This window comes from Mirounga angustirostris, unplaced genomic scaffold, assembly GCF_029215605.1.
Source record: "Mirounga angustirostris isolate CCGP_5_RB_7025 unplaced genomic scaffold, mMirAng1.0.hap1 SCAF_14, whole genome shotgun sequence".
Taxonomy (NCBI): domain Eukaryota; kingdom Metazoa; phylum Chordata; class Mammalia; order Carnivora; family Phocidae; genus Mirounga; species Mirounga angustirostris.
The window spans coordinates 64,277,310-64,292,583 of NW_026991722.1; the positions used below are offsets into that span (position 1 = coordinate 64,277,310).

At 51.7% G+C, this 15,274-nt stretch overlaps 1 protein-coding gene across 3 annotated transcripts; it reads right to left on the reverse strand.

The window, feature by feature from the left end:
• Positions 1 to 234: 234 nt before the first annotated feature.
• Positions 235 to 6,884, reverse strand: DGCR6L (DiGeorge syndrome critical region gene 6 like). Of its 3 annotated transcripts, none has more exons than XM_054510400.2 (5): positions 6,738 to 6,884; positions 6,158 to 6,318; positions 2,015 to 2,115; positions 1,121 to 1,295; positions 235 to 694 (listed from the first exon to the last, which is right to left on the reverse strand). In XM_054510400.2, the coding sequence occupies exons 1-5, from the start codon at positions 6,743 to 6,745 to the stop codon at positions 567 to 569; spliced, it is 573 nt and encodes a 190-aa protein (XP_054366375.1). In that variant the 5' UTR covers positions 6,746 to 6,884; the 3' UTR covers positions 235 to 566. The 3 variants fall into 3 exon arrangements, with proteins under 3 accessions (XP_054366375.1, XP_045743111.1, XP_054366374.1); XM_045887155.1 differs by lacking the exon at positions 6,738 to 6,884 and adding an exon at positions 6,398 to 6,647 and having other exon boundaries at positions 1,121 to 1,261; XM_054510399.2 differs by lacking the exon at positions 6,738 to 6,884 and adding an exon at positions 6,398 to 6,581.
• Between the last annotated feature and the right edge of the window lie 8,390 nt (positions 6,885 to 15,274).

Below are 15,274 nucleotides of genomic sequence, written 5' to 3' on the forward strand. Positions count from 1 at the left end.
CAGCCTCCCCGAGCAGACTAGATGCGGTCCTAGTGCCTTGGGGCTTCCCCAGGTATGGCTGAGCCTGCTGCGCCATGAGGGAGCCCCAGAGGGGGTGCCCCTGGGAGAGCCTCTGTGACAAAGGGCCGGGTGGGGGGCCTCTGCTGATTCCTCCGTAGGCCACGGAGCTACAAGGCGAGGGCCCTAGTTGGGCCCGGTCATGGCAGATACCACAGAGTTATCACACAAGGGACGTGCAGGCCACACTGAGGTACTTTTATTTCTCTGGGCCTCACAGGGCCTGGGCCTTGGAGTGTTTCCCACTTACTCAGGGGGCTGCACCTGCCAAGGAAGGGGCTGAGACCAGAAGATGGGGCATGGCAAACGCTGGGGTGTGCCCAGTGGAGTGAGAAGGTACTAGGACCTCCAGCCCCACTCTCCCGACTCGGGGGCAGCCAGGGTCCACCTGGCCTCCTCAGAGGGTCGACCCCTCCTGCAGGCAGCTGGGAAGGTGGTGGCCAGGTGTTGGAAAGACAAGTTCCACTCAGCTTTCTGCTGCCTGTGGTGACAGGAACAGGGCTGTCTTCTCAGCCATGACGGGCAGCAGGTAACTGGCAGAGGCCCCACCTGGTCACAACGCTGTCTTCCCCGCCTGGCGGCCCCTCTGCTGCAGCTTCCTGATGAGCTCCAACAGGTTCATCTGCAGCGTCAGCTCCTGGGGTGCAGAAGGGCTGCTGTGAGACCAGAATGATACCTGGTCTCTCCTGTCCTGGCAAAAGCCCCCTTTCCCACGGGCCCAGAGGCAGATATTGGGGCCTACAGAGTGCCAGGCAGTGAACCCATGGGACTGACTTCCAGGGACTCCTGGCCACGGCTTGGGCCTGCAGTTGTCCTGGCTCGGGGCACAGGGCCCTGTGAGCAGCAGGGCCTGGGGAAGGTGGACAGTGCTCCCACAGCCAGCTGGCTTGCCCTCCTGTGGGCAGAGGCAGTGGGACCCGCCTTACTAATTCTTCCCTCCTCCCCTCCCCCAACACACTCTGGGTCTGGCTCCCCAGGGACCAGTGATAAAACCCCAGAGGGAACTGGGCCTTTGGGAACCACCACCCCCTGGGCTGTGCCAGGGCAGGCCTGAGGCACTGACCTGTGGGTTGGTGGTCACATAGAAGCCAGCAACCCCAGCCTTCTCCAGGGTGCTCTGCTGGTCGGCTACCTTCCGGTCCAGCTCCAGGACAATCTTCTGGTCCATTGCCCGCTGCTCCTCCCGGATCCGGTGCTCCACTGCCTGCGTGGTGAGGGCGGCTCAGGGGCTCAGCCCCCTGCCCATCACACACTGCCTCACACACACGCTGGTGGCCTGCCATTTCCTCCAGCCTGCTCCCCATTCCCAGGGGCTCCAAGACCACCAATGGTGCCCTTACTGCACCCAGGTTGCTCTCTTCTCGGTCACACTGAACCCTGCAGAAGGGCTCAGCTGCCCTACCCGGAATGCTGTCCCTTCCAGGACCCCCAGCCAGGCGTCCTTCCTTTGCTGTGTCGGGACCACTATGAGCTGGCCAGATGCCAGGTCCACTTCTGCTTACTATCAACTTGCCAAATGTCTCTGGGCCTTTGTGTATGTTCCCTCCCCACTGGGGCTGCCTGCCGATCCCAGCTCGGCACCTCTTCCCTGTGCACCCTGGCTCCAGGCTGCTTGGGACCCTGCATAAGCCTTTCCATGCACCCCTACCACCCATGGCTTCTTGGTTACATACGGGTCTCCTGGTTGTCCTGGAGCAACCTGGAAGCAGACTGGGCTTCTGCTGGCTGGCCCACCACCCACCATTGCCCCGAACAGGCCCAGCCCTTGAAGAGCTATGGTCTTGGGAAGCAGGGGGATCACACTCTCTACCTGGTCCTGCCACATCCCAACCCCCAGAGTGAAGAGCCACATTTGGGGACTCATCAGGCCTCCAATGGCCCACCCAAGTTGAGGCCCAGAGCAGCCAGGAGCTCCCAAACCACCCTGAGGTGATACCCACCCAGCTCACACCCCTACCTCCAGCTCACGCTGCTGAGCTGCCTGGAGCACGGGCAAGTTGTGGGGCCGGCAGGCCTGCTGGGCTTCCTGGTGCTTCTGTCGCAGCGCCTGCCTGAGCACTAGGAGGAGATGAAACCAGAGAAGTCCAGCAGGTGGTGGGGGGCGAGATGGAGCGGGGCAAGACACACTTCTTGCCTTGGCACCTACCCTGGCTGTCCCACCATGGGGCAGCCAGGCCAAGGTGCAGAGGTGAAGCCCTGGCTGATGACCCAGCCCATCTGAAGCCCTGCACTAGAAGCTGGGTGGAGTTCTGGGGGACGCCTAGTCCCCTAGCCCACTCAGTCTTGCCCTCACCCAGGGCAGGGCCTTTCTCTAGCAGTGAGGATCCAGGGGACTCTGGAGGGTGCAAGGCAACCGAGGAGGCTGAGACAGGGCAGGTTGGCCAGAGCTATGGCCAGTGCTCACAAGACCCAAAGGAGTGGGAGATTAGTCCAGAGGCTTCTGGGCTCAGATGGCCACAGGCCAGCAGTCCTGGGTGTGAGCTGCCCATCACCCATGGGATGTTCATTGAGATGTCCACCTGAGGGTCCACTGTGAGACCATCCAGGCAAAGTCTGGAATAGGAAGGAGAGGAGTCATTGTGCCTAAGCATGGCATGGCCTCTGCCCATGGTGGCGCGGTGGTGTCATTCCCTCAGTGCTGCCCTTGAGGGTGGGCAGAGCTGCCCCACCCCATCCATAGCTCCCAGAGGGGGTAAGGTGGGTACAAACCCTGGGAGGCCCTGTGCTGGGGAGTCTGTGTTGCTTCAAGTGGGGTTCACCATGGCCACTGAGAAAGCTCCCAGTTGCCATTAAGTCATACCATAAATAGAAGCAAAATTGTCTACTGTGATAGGACTGGACAGAGGACAAAGGTACCATGCATGGAATGGAAAGAAACTGATTACAAAACAGAATACTACACAGCCCAGGGCCACCTGGGTGGCTCGGTGAGTTAAGTGTCCAACTCTTGATTTTGGCTCAGATCATGATCTTGGGGTTGTCAGTTTGAGCCCCACATAAGGCTCCGCACTGGGCATGAGCCTGCTTAAGATTCTCTCTCCTCTCCCTCTGCCCTTCCCCTCCCCTGCCCACCACTCTTTCTCTCAAAAAAAAAAACAAAAACAAACAAAAACAAAACACAAAACCAAAACCCAAAAGCAAAACAAACAAAAAAAAACACTCAAACAACACAGCCCAAATCCTGGACCAGTGTCAAGTGGCCAGATCTCCCCTATAAGGAGTGGTCCCTGGCCATAAGGAATCACAAACCCAATATTATGTCTTAAGCAGACACCTCTTAGCCAGTAGTTTGGCACCTCCCGTGCCCAGAACCTTCCCAATCTCCTGTTTCTTGGCATTCTGTGCACATCTCAACAAGCATTTATCACATTAAATGAGTTTGAAACCAAGAGCCACACTTAAGATACCTTCATAAACACAGGGCCAAGGAGATGCTTCCAGGTTAATGTTTATACCCCGTGGAGGCAGGATGGGAGGAAACAGATAAATGCAGGGATGTGTCATCTCCTTTACTCCGTTTATGAAACATTGCTGCAAATCCCAGAACAACTCCCAAATTCCACTGGGTGAGCAACCATAAGTGAGAAGAGAGCTGTGCCCACTGCCCAGGCGGAAGGGGACTGGCTTTAGCAATGACCAAGGAAAGCAACGGCAGCCAATCCACCACCTGCTGAGTCGGAAGGAAAAGCAGAAAGTCACAGGGTGCTTACCCACTGCTGGTGGCATTAAAACCTGCCCGAAACTTCCAAAGGACAAGTAGCAAAGTGTCTAGAGGGTTATCAAAAACTCCCCATTAAAAGGAACCAGGATTCTGTGAAGAGACTGCTGCCCACCCCCTATTTTTATTATTCTGAGTGCTTTACTGGCTCCCTGAACTAGTAACCTCTGTGGAGATAAACAAAGATCACCCCCAGGAGAACAAGAACTACTTACTGACAGCAAGACAGTAAGTGACCACCACTGCCTGCATTTGGCAGAGACTCAAGCACAGGCAGGAGAAGGGGGAAAGTTTTATGGTGGCCGAAGGGGAAGGTGCATCCTGACGGGAGGCTGCTGGAGAAGCTGGAGGGGAGGAGGCAGGCAAAGAACAAGAAAAGATGAGCCTACACACCTTCCTGCACCAGAAAGCAAGGAAGTGCTCCAAGAATGATGGGGACACATCAAAAGGATAGAGGAGCCAGCCCAAGAGCTCTGCCACTGACCAAATGGGGCACCGTTTGAGCATCACAAAGAATAACGGGCTCTATACTTTGGATTTGTGACCGTATGCATGCTACACCTCAACAGAAATGTTTACAAAGACAACCACTCCAACAGCAGGGAAAGGGTAATACCAATTCTATAAAAACGCTTCTAGAAAACAGAAGAGAACACTTCCCCCAACTCACTCTATGAAGCCAGCTTTACCCTATTACCCCATCCAAAGACATTATAAGAAACTACAGATCAATGTCCATTATGAATATAGAGGCAAAAATTCTTAACAAGATTTTAGCAAATCAAATCCAACATAATAAAAAGGGTAATACATCCTACCAAACGGGATTTATCCCAGGAATGCTGTTTATCCCAGGAATTAAAAAAATGAGTGTAATTCATCGTAGTTAACCAAAAAGCCATGTGATCATCTCCATAGATGCAGAAAAAGGGATTCAACAAAACCCAATGTCCACTCCTGAAAGAAACACTAGTTTTTGCCACAAACGTGTAAGCTGCCTATCATCACGCCTGGATCTGCTGTCCGGCTGACAGGAAACACAGAGCGTGGAGAAACGGTTAAATGACAGCATGAGGAAGCAATCCGACAGATCCAGAATGCAGACATTCTACAGGCAGAATGCCCCAGACTCTTCAAAAAGCCCCATAGTAAATGGGACTATTCCAGAAGCAGAGACCAAAGTAACCAACTGCGATGCATAAACCTACACTGGCCTCACAAAGCGACAGTTTACGACAAGTTGGATAATGTGATTGTAGCCTGAAGGTCAGAAGACACCCTGGAATGATTTAAGTTTTCAGGACGCTGTCCACCGTGCTCACATTGGCGAGTGTTCTTGATCTAGAGCGCTGGTTCTCAATCCTGGGCCAAGGTTGATCCCCAAGGATGTATGAAGACATTTCTGATTGTCACTGCGGGGGGGGGGGGGGGCTGCGGCGGGATATGCCACTGTCATCTAGCGGGTAGAAGCCAGGGATGCTGCTGAACAGCTTGCAATGCACAAGACACCGTCTTACCATTAAGACTTGTTCAGCCACAAACAACAATGCTGCGCTTTGAAAATCCCAGTCTAGAGTAATGCTGAAGACTCATGGTGAAGCCCTATGGTGCTGCATATATTTGGGGGTATTAAGGCTTTGGCAAAATGTTAATTACTGAATCTAGCTGGAGAGAATACGGGTATATATTACCCTACTCTTTCAACTTTACTGAATATTTTAACTTTTTTTATATATATAAGTAAGTTGAGTAAAAACAAAATAACAAAGGTGGGAAACTGATGGGGCAGGGAGAGCAGCCCAGCATACCTTGCAGGAAGGGGCTCCAGGAGACCTCTGAGTGGGGATGCCTGGGAGGGGCCAAGGCTGACAAGGCTTTGGCTGAGGGTGTGGCTCAAGTGAGGCAGTTTTCAGGTCCCAAGGGTCCACAGGGCATAGTGCAGGGGAACTCAATGTGTGGGTGGTGTGGCCCTCGGCGCTGCCGAACGGGGAAATGACCCTAAAGGGCACGGCAGAACAGTCAACACTTCGGGACATCATTGGGGGCGGTCAATGGCTACCGCTGACCGCCACTACTGGGATCTGTCGGTGGACTGACCAGGCAGGGAGGCCTTGGGCCATTCTGCTTGGGGGAGGGTGGAGACACGGGCAAGTCCGGGCAGGAAGTTTCTGGATATTATGCTAACAAGGGACCGTGCAACTGAAAAAATTAAACTGCCTTGACCCCTTTGTCACCAAAAAACGCTAGCAGTCTCCGAGCCCTTGACCTGGTCAATTTTAGGGACTTCATCTGAGCGACACCCAAGGCAGGGCTCGGCCTGCACAGAGACCGAGAGCTAAACTCCCGGAGGAGAAGCGTGCGTCGTCCCGCCACCCCGCGCACCTCGGTGCTCATTCTGCAGCCGCAGGCGCTGGTTGTACAGGCTCTTCTCGGTGAGGTGCTGGATTTCCAGCAGCCCTTGCACGATCTCGAACACGGTGCCGTCGAGAAGCGCCAGGGCCAGGTCGCTGAGCGTGGTGTAGGACAGGCGCTGCTGGAAGGAGCTGAGGGCAGAGGGGCGCGGTGAGCGCGGGCCGGACCCAGGGCCACTTCAGCCGCCCGTTCCGCCCCGCGGCCGCGCACCTGGGCAGCTCTTTCACTAGGCCCTGCAGCGCGGACAGCAGCTGGTAGTGCCGCTCCTGCTGCCGGGCCCCATCCACCGCCTCCTCGAAGGCGCCCGTGTAGCGCTCCATGGCGCCCGAGTCCCGCCAGCCACCGGCTAGAGCAACGCGCGCCCCCTCTGCGTCAGTTCCTAGTGCGGCGCGTCCGGCCCATTTTACGACCGTTCGAACGCGGTGCGTCCCGCCCCCTTTTACGACAGTTAAGCACGGCGCGGCCCACCCTCTGCGCCCTGCAGAAGGAGGCTCTCTCCGCCCCTCCGCGGAGGTTCCTAGGAGGGTCCCTCGTTGTCCCCGCCTCTTACCATGCCATTTTGCCCACGCGACTTCAGAGTACGCGTAACCATAGCGTCGAAATCGCGAGATTTTGAAGAAGCCCGTCCTGCCCGCACAAAGTGGGGGCGGACCGAAGCCCAGCGCCACTGGGTCTGTACGGCTGGGCTGGGCTACGTCCCGGGGGGGGGAAGGGAGCGGGGGGAAGAGAGGGGGGAGGGGTCTCGTCCAGCGCATGCGCCTGCTGGGGCGCCGGGGGTGCTGCGGCTGTCGTAACCTGCTTGCTCCCGTTGCTCTCCCAAACAGCGCTTGAGTCACTGATCGCCGAGCTCCGCCAATACAAGCGGCGTGACCTGGAGCCATTTTCGTCACCTTCAGGCCTCAGTCTCCTTGTCTTCCATTCATAGGACGTTTGTCGGGGTTACCTGTCAAGAGAGCCCCCACCCCAAACACACACCTGCGCAGGGTGTGGGAGCTCCAGCAGCGGTGATGTAGGCAGGCCCTCCGCGCTGGAGGAAGCGCCTGGCTTGGCAGGGGCGGTTCTCTCCTCCCCCCTACACCTTCCCCAACCTCATTACTTTGAGGACAGTCCCGTTTCCCGCCTCGCTTCTGCCTCCACCAGGGTAGTCAACATGTGGAAGAAAACCTGGCCCAATGTCTCAGTCCAACCTTGAGAATAATTTCCTGGAATCCACAATTACGGTTTTCATAAGCCACAAAAATCTACAAAACAAAGTTTCGATTGCTGAATATCCTGCTGGGCTCAGGGGGGCAGGGGATTCCCGCCATGGAGAACCAACATTGTGTCTTCCTCATCTCAGTGGGAGGGTGTTCAGTGCTGCTAAAAATTGGGAGGGGGCTGCTGTATAGTGAAATGCAAAAGTAGGTAGACTCCTGAAGAAGACAACCAGAAAGAAGGCTTGTGTGGCCAACTTGAGCAGGAGAATCCAACCGGCCTTGGATAGAATGCCCAGACCTCTTGAGAAGAGGGCGTGCTGACCCCCTGGGGCTCTGTAGGGTCAGGGCCAAGGAGAGGAGTCAGCCTTCCCTTGATGATCCCTTGATGGAGACTCGTTGACCAAACTTGGGGCAGGCTTCTCTGAGCACTCCTCTGACTAGGCCTCATGCTTGGTGATGTGGGAAACAAAGGCAGAAGAAAAATTATTAAATTTCCTTACTATTTACAGCCCATCGACAAGTCCTTGAAACAGGCAGGGACTGTTTCATTCCTCTAGGGACTCAACTGCCTCAATGTTAATACTAAGGGCAAAAAACAATCCTAGCCCCCCCCCCCTCGCCAAGGATCCTGTAAGTCTACATTAACATATAAAAATTCCTTTAGAAATTTCCTTTATCTCTAAACCCCCCCAAGATATGTGTTGGCAATCACCCCTGCCCCAAGCATATGGCCTGACAATATATATCTGAAGGGTCTCATTATTAAGGTTTTATTAGACAGTAATAAATGACCTTTTCCCACCAATAGCTAGCCCCCTCAAGGTCCTGGAAGCCTTGCTTCCAAGTTCCTTAGAGACTTACGCTATCCCTAACCTCTTTCCAACTTGAAAGTATATAATGGGCCACTGCTCATGACCCCAGTGCAGCTCTTTCTGCCCACGGGTCCTGTCCCCATGCTTTAATAAAACCAACTTTATGCACCAAAGATGTCTCAAGAATTCTTTCTTGGACTCAATGGCTTTGAACCCTAACATTCTTTTTTTTTTTAAAGATTTTATTTATTTTTTTGACAGAGAGAGACATAGCGAGAGCAGGAACACAAGCAGGGGGAATGGGAGAGGGAGAAGCAGGCTTCCCGCAGAGCAGGGAGCCCGATGTGGGACTCAATCCCAGGACCCTGGGATCATGACCTGAGCCGAAGGCAGATGCTCAACAACTGAGCCACCCAGGCGCCCTGAACCCTAACATTCTTTCCGTAAATAAATAAAAATAAAAAGAACATTCATGTCCAGGATTTTGTGTGGACTTAAGTGTTGTTGGGCCTGGGGGTGGGGTCCTCCAGACCACCCTTGGGGTGGATGCCTCACTTCCTAGAAAGACTCACGGGGGGGGGGGGGGGGGGGGGGGCGGGGTCCCTCCCTCTTTGGAAGTTTTGTGCTATCTCTCAATAAACTTTGCTGCCCACCACTCTTCATCTGGTCTACCTCTTCATTCTTCAAGGTGGCGTAACCAAGAACCACGGACACGAAAGGAAAAATCTGCAACATAGTCATCCTGGGCCCCGCACTGAGAAGTGCCATCTCATTTAGCCCCAAACACAGTAATGATGTGGAGAACAAAGGCAAAAGAAATATGTTCATTTCTGGAAAAAAAAAAAAAAAAAGACTCACAGGACTCTCACAGGACTCCATGGAGGTCAAAATGATTCTGCACGGGGGTGCCTGGGTGGCTCAGTTGGTTAAGCGACTGCCTTCGGCCTCAGGTCATGATCCTGGAGTCCCGGGATCGAGTCCCGCATCGAGTCCCGCATCGAGTCCCGCATCGGGCTCCCTGCTCGGCAGGGAGTCTGCTTCTCCCTCTGACCCTCCTCCCTCTCATGCTCTCTGTCTCTCATTCTCTCTCAAATAAATAAATAAAATCTTAAAAAAAAAAAAAATAGATTCTGCATGGCCCAAGTTCCCCCACACACAACCACCACCACAAATCACATTATTGGCTTAAACTATCCAAGGCCCCAACTAAACAAAGACACTCTTCTCGGGCAAGACATTCCAAGGGCTTAGGGCTTTTCTCCCAGGAGCCAGGTAAGGTCAGACCTTTCTTTGGAATGTGCAAGTTCTAAACATGCCAGACCTGCTGAGTCAACCCTTGACTGCACTGAATCCATTTTCATTCCTCTGGAATAGATGCCTGGGATTGAGATTCTGGGTTATACAGTACTTGCATGTTTTTATCGTTGTTGTTTGCTTATTTGTAGAGCGGGGGGAGGTGGAGGGCCTCCTCCATCTTTATACCACTACCAGCGATGTGTGAGTGACCAGTTCCTCCACATCCTCAACAGCATCTGGGACTGTTTTCCCACATTTTGTCTAAGGCATCCTGGTAAATATGTCATGATACTTCACTGTGATCTTAATTTTTTTCATGTGCATCTTTATCATCTTTATCCTCTTCAGTGAAATGCGTCTTCATGTCATTTGCCTATTTTGCAATCAGACCTTTTGTTTCTCACCAGTGCATTTTGAGAGTTTTTGTAGCTTCAGATACCTGTCCTTCGTTGGATGTGTGATTAATTGGATGTGTTAACTATTTCTCTTCAGTATGTACTTTGTTTTTCATCTTCTTAAAAGAGTCTTTCACAGAACCTTGGTTTTTACTTTTAATAAGCTCTAATTTATCCATTTGTCTTGATGGGTCACACTTTTGGTGTCAGGTCTAAAATCTCTTTGCCAACCCTAGATCCCCAGTTTTTCCCATAGACTTTTATTCTAATGTTTTACATTTTATAAATGTGTGTTATCTATTTGGAGTTAATGTTTGTATGGGGTGTGAGGTTGGGTTTTAGTGTAGTTTAGGTTGCCTCTGGATGTCCGCTTGCCCTACTTCCATTTGACAGAGAGACCATCTTTCAGCCCAGGAATTACTTGTGCATGTTTACCAAAAATCAGTTGCACATATTCTTTTGTTCCATTGATCAACATGTCTATCCCTCTGCCAATACCACACACTTTATTTATTAACTATGTAATAACTGTTAAAATAGGGGATATTTTATCCCTGTTTTTCAAACTCACTTTAGCTATTCTTATTCCTTTGCCTTTTCATGTAAGTATTTTCTTAAGATTTTATCTATTTATTTGAGAGAGAGAAAGAGCTCACAAGAGCAGGGAGGAGCGGGGTGAGGGCGGGGGAGAAGGAGAAAGAATCTGAAGCAGATTCCCCGCTCAGCACAGAGCCCCACACAGGGCTCAGTCCCACAGCCCATGAGATCATGACCTGTGCTAAAACCAAGAGCCAGCTGCTTAACCAACTGAGCTACCCAGGTGCCCCCACCCAAGTATTGTTTTAAAGTGCATATTTTTTTCAAGAGAAATTCTACCATTTGCTGTTTTCATTTAGCAGGTCATCATCAAAATCTTCCCATGTCAGTACCTATAGATCTGCCTTTTCTAAAAAATAAATATAAAAATAAAGTAAAACACAAATTCATGGTGTTGATGTACTGGAATTTATCTAAACCGGTCCCTCTTAAGGGCTAGTATTTTTTCCCCAGTTTTGTTATAATAAGTAATGCTGAAATCAGTATCGTATTCTGCATGTATTTGCACAAATGTTCCCCACCCCATTGTCATTTGACTTTGCTTGTGCTATGTGCAAAGACCTGTTTTGTTTAAAATTTGTGAGGCCAAGTTTATCGATCGTTTGCTTTATGGCTTCTGGGCTTAATTATAAATAACAATGATTCATCCATGTGCTCTAGGAGTACTTTCAACATTTCAGTTTCCCAGTCCTTGCCCGGCTGAGCGCTCGCAGAATTGACCAAGTCTCCCAGGAGCCCGGGAACCGCCTGAGCTGCTCCGGCGAGAACCTAGGCAGCACTCCCTGGCCTGTTAGCCTCTCCGGGAAATGTTCCAAGTTCCCCCTTGTGCTCCTGGGTAGCGCCTTGCGGGCTAGGAGCTCCCAGGAGGACGCCCCTGGATGCGTTGCGCGCCCACCGCCCGCCCCCAACCCAACCCCCTGGCGGAGAGATGCGATCCGGGGCGCCCCCTAAGGAGATCGCGCCTTTGGGTGGCGGCGGTGCGCCTTTGCTGGCCGGCGATCCGGTGCCGTCCCTCTGACATGAACCACGGTTGTGGGGAGCCATCTGGCGGCCGCTTTTATATAGTTTCCCCCCGGAATTCCGCAGAAATCTGCAAGGATGGGGTTTGGCCAAGGGACGCGAGGCAGAACTCCAGAAGGCCGGTGGCGCTAGCGGAATCTTCCCGGTCCTACCGGGAGTCGGTGCGTTGGCGCATCATCCATTCGCTGGAGAATGGACAGGCAGGGTTTTGGGGGAGTGACCGTCGCTGTCCTCCCGGGTGCGGGTATGGACCAGAACCTGCTGGTGCCCCTTCGCCCTCGAGAACCAACCGTAGCCGCTGCGGGATAATGGGAAAGCGTGTGACCCGGCCTTCTGGTCTTCATGCTTTCCTTTTTTTTTTTTTTTTTTTCCCTCTCCCGCCGGGAGGTGGGACCCGGCAGTTCCGGGAGGACCGGATTGCGCATCATAGGCTCAGCCGCAAGCCCAAGTGGATCCCAGCTGTCAGAGGCACCTGCTGAAATTATTTTCCAAGCTTCCATTCGTAGTGGCACACCGGTAGGAGCCGTCTGTGCGGGACAGAACGGGGCCCTGGCTGGGCCGCTGTCCTTCGCGAGGTCCGGTGGTCGGAGGTGCCTCCAAGATTTCCCAAGTTCCCCTTCAGAGACACGGACCGGCCCTACCCACACAGATGGCCTGGGAAGGTGTATCCGGGCCTGGAGACGGGCTTGCGTGGGTCCCCGTCGCCGGACTTTCCCATCAGCTTTTCCGAATCCCGCTCTGGAGGTGGAGACCAGCTTGAGCTCTATGGGTGAGTTTAGGTAGGACGCCCCATCCATTGTGCGGGTCTGCGTGGGACCCGGTTTTCGGAACGCCCCCAAATATTCCAAGTCCCTTCTCTGGAGCTGCGGCCTGGCCAGGATGACCGATGCGAGGAGGCCTGCGGACGGCTTTACTGGGCCTCCACGTCTTGCTTCCCGTCATCTCGTCGTTAGGGACCGAGACGAGGCCAGGCCCACAAGGGTGGCGGTGCTCCCTCCTGGTTCTGGGGACCCAGATCCATCCGGGTGCGGTCCACCTCTGTGGTACTGCGCCACCTGGCGGCCCCTTTTATATAGTTTACTCCCTGCGCTCCGGTTCTGCCGCGATGCCCGAAGCAAAGCCCCGAGATGCCATCAGCGAGGGCGGGGTCGCTCAAGTGGCCTCCCGGAGCCGACTGGGAGCGAGCCCGGAGATCGGACCTGCAGCTCTGCGGGGGAGCGCCCGTTCCCGCCACCTTCCCAGGAGGCTCGCTGGCTTGGCGCTTTAAGGGTCCACCAGCGCAAGGTGCCCTTCACCGCAGGTGGTCCACAGGCCGGGCCGCGTACTGCCTGGGCTCCAGTCGTTGGAGGTGCTGCTCAGAAAATTTTCCAAGACCCCATTCACAGGGCCGCCTTGAGTACTGGGAAGGGAACCCCCAGCGTGGCCGTTGTACCTTCTGGGGCCCGTTCTTCGGAGGCACCTTCCGGGGAACTTTTCCAAGTCTCACTCCAGGGACACGGATCAGCTCCTGCCCCCGGAAGTGGGGGGCGGGGGGGGGGCACTCCTTGCTGAGAAATACTGAGCTGGGCTGGGAGGAGGACCCGTAGCGGACCCGGAGGAGAAATACATTATTAAGGTAGGTGATTGAAGGAGTTTACTGGAATAGAGAATGGAAATCCTGAGATTTATAAGAATGATTGTTACTACTGACGTTACTATTATTCATCATTATCGTAATTGTTACTGTTTTTTTCTGGTTATTTGTAGTTGGAAAAACACTGAAGTTTCTCTATCCAAGAAGACTGCCTGATTGACTTAAAATGATGAAGCATGGGTTCTGGTCCACAAAATTTGTTAAGAATTGAAATATAATTGACATAACATTGTATATTAGTTTCAGGTGTACAACGCAATGATTTGATATTTGTATATTTTGCAAACAGATCACCACCATCCAGTTAATATCTGCAACCATACATAGTTTATAGGACTTTTTTTTTCTTCTTTTTTTTTTTAGATTTTATTTATTTATTTGACAGAGAGAGACATAGCGAGAGCAGGAACACAAGCAGGGGGAGTGGGAGAGGGAGAAGCAGGCTTCCCGCAGAGCGGGGAGTCCGATGTGGGACTCGATCCCAGGACCCTGGGATCATGACCTGAGCCGAAGGCAGACGCTTAACGACTCAGCCACCCAGGCGCCCAGGACTTTTTTTTTCTTGTGATGAGAACTTTCAAGGTCCATTCTCCTAGATACTTTCAAATATGAAATATGGTATTATTATTTTTTCTTTTTTTAAATTTTATTATGTTATGTTAGTCACCATACATCATTAGTTTCTGATGTAGTGATCCACGATCCATTGTTTTTGTATAACACCCAGTGCTCCATGCAGTACATGCCCTCCTTAATACCCATCACCGGGCTAACCAATTCCCCTCCCCCCTCCCCTCTAAAACCCTGTTTCTCAGGTCCATAGTCTCTCATGGTTCATCTCTCCCTTCAATTCCCCCCGTCCATTTTTCCCTTCCTTCTCTTAATGTCCTCCATGTTATTCCTTATGTTCCACAAATAAGTGAAACCATATGATAATTGACTTTCTCTGCTTGACTTATTTCACTTAGCATAATCTCCTCCAGTCCCATCCATGTTGATGTAAAAGTTGGGTATTCATCCTTTCTGATGGCTGAGTAATATTCCATTGTATATATGGACCACATCTTCTTTATCCATTCATCTGTTGAAGGGCATCTCGGCTCTTTCCACAGTTTGGCTATTGCGGACATTGCTGCCATGAACATTGGGGTGTATATGGCCCTTCTTTTCACTACATCTGTGTCTTTGGGGTAAATACCCAGCAGTGCAATTGCTGGGTCATAGGGAAAAATATTCCATGCTCATGGATCGGAAGAATAAACATTGTTAAATTGTCTATGCTACCCAGAGCAATCTACACCTTTAATGCCATCCCGATCAAAATTCCAATGACATTTTTCAAAGTGCTGGAACAAACAATCCTAAAATTTGTATGGAATCAGAAAAGACCCCAAATCGCCAAGGAGATGTTGAAAAAGAAAAACAAAGCTGGGGGCATCATGTTGCCCGATTTCAAGCTATACTACAAAGCAGTGATCACCAAGACAGCATGGTACTGGCACAAAAATAGACATACAGACCAATGGAACAAAATAGAGAACCCAGATATGGACCCTCAACTCTATGGTCAAATGATCTTTGACAAAGCAGGAAAAAACATGCAATGGAAAAAAGACGGTCTCTTCAATAAATGGTGCTGGGAAAATTGGACAGCCACATGCAGAAGAATGAAACTCGACCATTCTCTAACACCACTCACAAAGATAAACTCAAAGTGGATGAAAGACCTCAATGTGAGACAGGAATCCACCAAAATCCTAGAGGAGAACATAGGCAGTAACCTCTTAGACATCGGCCACAGCAACTTCTTTCAAGATACATCTCCAAAAGCTAATGAAACAAAAGCAAAAATGAACTTTTGGGACTTCATCAAGATAAAAAGCTTCTGCACAGCAAAGGAAACAGTCAACAAAACAAAGAGGCAACCCACAGAATGGGAGAAGATATTTGCAAATGACACTACAGATAAAGGGCTGGTATCCAAAATCTATAAAGAACTTCTCAAACTCAACACCCAAAAAACAAATAATCAAGTCAAAAAGTGGGCAGAAGAGATGAACAGACACTTCTCTGAAGAGACCTACAAATGGCTAACAGACACATGAAAAAATGTTCATCATCATTAGCCATCAAGGAAA